This window comes from Sander vitreus, chromosome 23 (genome assembly GCF_031162955.1).
Source record: "Sander vitreus isolate 19-12246 chromosome 23, sanVit1, whole genome shotgun sequence".
In the NCBI taxonomy this organism is placed as follows: Eukaryota; Metazoa; Chordata; class Actinopteri; order Perciformes; family Percidae; genus Sander; species Sander vitreus.
Window position 1 is genome coordinate 23,374,664 of NC_135877.1, and position 5,705 is coordinate 23,380,368.

Sequence of the window (5,705 nt, forward strand, 5' to 3'; positions counted from 1 at the left end):
GGAAGTTCACGTGGAAGAAGAAGGAGAATGTTCTGGCGAAGGAGGCGGAGAAAGTGGCCGCAGAGTTCATCAAAGACGACGAAGAGGCCGCGAAGCAGAAACTGCTCTTACCGGAGGATTCTTTCGCCAAATCCATGGCCGTCGCTAAAGAGATCGCCCAGAAGGTAAATCTTGATTAATGATTACACCAGCACTTCTTACACTTAGTAGGCCTGCATGATTGCTTAGTATTGATATCACGGTGGCCGGGTTGGTTCAGCGGGTAGAGCAGGCGCACATATACTGAGAGGCTTATGCCTCAACGCAGAGGTCCAGGGTTCGAGTCCGACCTGTGATGATTTCCTGCATGTCTTCCCCCCCCCCCCTCCCCTTTCTCACCTAGCTGTCCTGTCAAAATAAAGGTGGAAAAGCCCAAAAAAGTATCTTAAAAAAAAGAATTGATATCACGATTCTCTGCCACGATTGTTTTCTCACGTGTAATGTTTACTGAACGCCACGACGCAACCAGCTGGCATCATCACGAGCCTGTAAACTACAAATACTGGCCATGCTGGCCATTTAAGTACAGCAGGCTACCAGACATAGTGACATATAACACACTGAACTAAACATGGCCCCGATACGGGCTCTATCTGGACTAAACGTGGCCCCGATACAGGCTCTATCTGAACTAAATATGGTCCTGATACAGGCTCTATCTGAACTAAACATGGCCCTGATACAGGCTCTATCTGGACTAAACATGGCCCTGATACGGGCTCTATCTGGACTAAACATGGCCCTGATACAGGCTCTATCTGAACTAAACATGGCCCTGATACAGGCTCTATCTGGACTAAACATGGCCCTGATACAGGCTCTATCTGGACTAAATGTGGCCCTAATACAGGCTCTATCTAGACTAAACATGGCCCTGATACGGGCTCTATCTGGACTAAACATGGCCCTGATACGGGCTCTATCTGGACTAAACATGGCCCTGATACAGGCTCTATCTGGACTAAACATGGCCCCTGATACAGGGCTCTATCTGAACTAAATATGGCCCCTGATACGGGCTCTATCTGGACTAAACATGGCCCTGATACGGGCTCTATCTGGACTAAACATGGCCCTGATACAGGGCTCTATCTGGACTAAACGTGGCCCTGATACAGGGCTCTATCTGGACTAAACATGGCCCCTGATACAGGCTCTATCTGGACTAAACGTGGCCCTGATACAGGCTCTATCTGGACTAAACGTGGCCCCGATACAGGCTCTATCTGGACTAAACGTGGCCCCGATACAGGCTCTATCTGGACTAAACGTGGCCCTGATACAGGCTCTATCTGGACTAAACGTGGCCCTGATACAGGCTCTATCTGGACTAAACGTGGCCCTGATACAGGCTCTATCTGGACTAAACGTGGCCCTGATACAGGCTTTATCTGGACTAAACATGGCCCTGATACAGGCTCTATCTGGACTAAATATGGCCCTGATACAGGCTCTATCTGGACTAAATATGGCCCTGATACAGGCTCTATCTGGACTAAATATGGCCCTGATACAGGCTCTATCTGGACCTAAATATGGCCCTGATACAGGCTCTATCTGGACTAAATATGGCCCTGATACAGGGCTCTATCTGGACTAAACATGGCCCTGATACAGGCTCTATCTGGACTAAACATGGCCCTGATACAGGCTCTACCTGGACTAAATATGGCCCTGATACAGGCTCTATCTGGACTAAACATGGCCATGATACAGGCTCTATCTGAACTAAATATGGCCCTGATACAGGCTCTACCTGAACTAAATATGGCCCTGATACAGGCTCTATCTGGACTAAATATGGCGCTGATACAGGCTCTATCTGGACTAAACGTGGCCCTGATACAGGCTCTATCTGGACTAAACGATGGCCCCTGATACAGGCTCTATCTGAACTAAACGTGGCCCCTGATACAGGCTCTATCTGGACTAAACGTGGCCCTGATACAGGCTCTATCTGGACTAAATATGGCGCTGATACAGGCTCTATCTGGACTAAATATGGCCCTGATACAGGCTCTATCTGGACTAAATATGGCCCTGATACAGGCTCTATCTGGACTAAATATGGCCCTGATACAGGCTCTATCTGGACTAAACGTGGCCCTGATACAGGCTCTATCTGGACTAAACATGGCCCTGATACAGGCTCTATCTGGACTAAAAGTTATCGTGCAGGCCTAGCACTTAGTGCTTTAATTATTACAGTTCTCCGGATGTTGTGCTGTCATGTGTGTCCTATAGGACGCTTTGTTGATCTCATGTTAATGTTGATTTTAGAATATTTTTACTGTAATGTTTGTAGTGAAGCAACAGATTGTAGCACTATGTCCAAGTTTCCCCTCGGGGACAATAAAGTGTCTTCTGTTTTATTCTGAAGCTCGGCGGCCAGCAGCCCGTGCCGCCTCCCTGGGTGTCCAACGGCGCCAACCGGGGTCGGATCCGCCCGAACCTCCCTGGACCAGCTGCATTCATGAGGAAAACGGCCATGTTGGGTAAACCTGCTCCTCTGAATACCTTCCTCTCTATGAGACCCCAAAACACAGGGTTACTCGGACCTGTTGCCCAAGATCCACCTCAGGTCTCTGATGGTCTCACAAAGGCTCTAAGTGCTCAGAACGCACTGCTGGAGACTAAACCGCAGCCACCGATTGGTCCACCTGGGACATCTGAGGCTGTGCTTCCGCCAACGGTGCCAAAACCTGCACCATTCGAGGCTAAATCTCTGCCGTCTGTGACAAAACCTGCACCAGCTGTGTCAGGACCTGCAGCTAAACCTCCGGTGCCAGTTTGTAACCCAGCACCACCAGTTTTCAAACCAGTCGAGGCAAAGCCTGCTTCATTTGAAACTATCCATTCGCCATCGATTGCTAAACCTGCGCAACAAAAAATGGTGAAGATAGTGTCTGATGTGGCAGCTCCCGGCGTCCCGGAGAGCGAGCAGACTCGCACCGTGTTCGTCAAGCCTCCGCCGTTCATGAATAGAGGGGACGGAGCTCAGAAGTCTGAGAAACATAAGACTAACCTGGCTGCAGCCAAAGCCCAGGACTTGTTTGACATCTTCTACAGCAACCTGGGCCAATCAGGCGCTTCCTCCTTCACCAAACCAGCAACAGACGCTAAAGCTGAAGGGAGCAGCGCCAGTAAAAGGCAACTGCCTGTCCCAGAAGCACCAAAACCTCAACCTCAACCTCCTTCCCAGCCCCAACCTCAAACTGCAGTCTGTAAATCTCTGCGACCAGACTCGCCAAGTCGGCAAACTCAGCCAGAGTCAGACATTCAGATTGCATCCGTTTGGTCCTTGCAGCCCGCCGAAACTCCAACCCCCGATGTCGCTCCATCTGAAGCACAACCAACGCAACCAAAACTGAATCCAACAGCCCAGTTTCAGGCTGATATTTTACCCCAAAACCAGTCTTCGACTCCTAAATCTGAGTCCCAGATCACTCTGGCCCAGAGTGTACCCAGAAACGAGCCCCCCACTTCTAAACCTGAGTCCCAGATCGCTGCACCCACACAGTTTGAGGTCCAGAGTGTACCCCAAAACCAGCCTTCACCTCCTAAATCCGAGTCCCAAATCGCCCCACGAACCAATCCTGCCGAGCTGGAACCTTCCACTCAAACTCATTCCCAGCCTGAACTTGCCCCTCAGATCAAAACAGACCCCCAACCGGACCAGGACGCCCACCCCCATCGAGAGACCCATCCTGACACCGCTCCAGAACCTGAGCCCAAACCAAGCCCCAAAACTCGAGGCAAGGCGGCTCCGGGGAAGAGAACCCCTCCCGCTGCCCGCCCAGTCCGACAAACCAGATCCCAAACCAGATACCAGACCCGGCAGCAGCAGGAGAGCCTCTCAGAGACTGAGACTGAAACCAAACCGGAACCTACTCTGGCTTTGGGAGATTCTGACTCGGACGGCGTGTCCAGGCCCTTTGGGTCGGACGCCGGCCCCGGGTTGGAGGAGCCTCCCATGATGGAGATCACCCCTGAGACCCTGGGACTCCCCTCAGACATGACTGCTCTGGACTTTGATTATGATTTTAACTTTGAGTAAATCTGACTGGACTGCGAGACGGAGTCTCTTTGAAGACAAGCAGTCTTTGATTCTGTGGTTTTCTAGACTTGTGAAGGCAGCTGGCGAGAAAGACGCTGACAGACTTGAGACTTTTTTACAACAACAACAACAACAACAACAACAACACTGACCTTCACTTGTTTAAAGGACCGGTCTGACGTTCAGAGAAACCTTCTCGTCGTCCGTCTTCTCCAGAGTCCGATGATTCAGATGGATATCAGTTTGAGTCTCTTTATTCTTACCGTCGCATACAGGTTCTTACCCAACAGGGACTTTATATACTCTCACACACACACACAGACACACACACACACACACACACACACACACACACACACACACACACACACACACACACACACACACACACACAGACACACACACACACACACACACACACACAGACACACACACACACACACACACAGACACACACACACACACACACACACACACAGACACAGAGACACACACACAGACACACACACACACACAGAGACACACACACACACACACACACACACACACACACACACACACGACACACACACACACACACACACACACACGACACACACACACACACACACACACAGACACACACACAGACACACACACACACACACAGACACGACACAGACACACACACACACACACACGACACACACACACACAGAGACACAGACACACACACACACACACACACACACACACACAGACACACACACAGACACACACACACACACACAGACACACACACACACACACACAGACACACATACTCTCTCACACAGACACACTCACACACTCACACACTCCACACACACACACACACACACACTCACACACACACACACACACACACACACACACACACACTCACAGAGAGACACAGACACACACACACACACACACACACACACACACACACACACACACAGACACAGACACACACACACACACAGACACACACACACACACACACACAGACACACACAGACACACACACACACAGACACAGACACACACAGACACACACACACACACACACACACACACACACACACACACACACACACACACACAGACACACTCACACACACACAGACACACACACACACACACACACACACACACACACACACACACACACGCTCACACACAGACACATCCACACAGGCACACACACATACACACACGGGCAGGCAGGCACACAGGCACACACACACACACATCCACACATCCACACACACACACACACACACACACACACACACACACACAGATATATACACACACAGAGACAGACACACAAACACACACACACATGTAAAGGGTCCCGAGAGACCAAACTGATATCCACTTTCTGCCCCGGCTCAGGGGAGTAAATGTGGAACTGTTCCTTTAGTTAGTTGTGTCACGTTCCCACAGATGAAGAGGTGACGTCCCTGATGTTGTTCTGCTTGTTTTCTACTCCAGTTCAACAGTTTTATTTTTCCTCTTTGAACGACGAAGAGTAAAAACACAATAGAGAGTCGGACCAAAAGCAGCTCAGATCCCAGAGCTGATTCCTGTTAAACTGCACCCG

At 50.3% G+C, this 5,705-nt stretch overlaps 1 protein-coding gene across 3 annotated transcripts in view; it reads left to right on the plus strand.

Annotated features, from left to right (window-relative positions):
- Positions 1-4,514, plus strand: part of znf318 (zinc finger protein 318) — a 36,847-nt gene extending 32,333 nt beyond the window's left edge. For all 3 annotated transcript variants that reach the window (XM_078281622.1, XM_078281623.1, XM_078281624.1), the window contains exons 15-16: positions 1-164; positions 2,420-4,514. The exon at positions 1-164 is cut by the window's left edge and continues 811 nt beyond it. In XM_078281622.1, coding sequence (XP_078137748.1) covers positions 1-164; positions 2,420-4,096 — 1,841 coding nt within the window. In that variant the 3' untranslated portion in view covers positions 4,097-4,514. The remainder of the gene's footprint in view (positions 165-2,419) is intronic.
- The last annotated feature ends 1,191 nt before the right edge of the window (positions 4,515-5,705 follow it).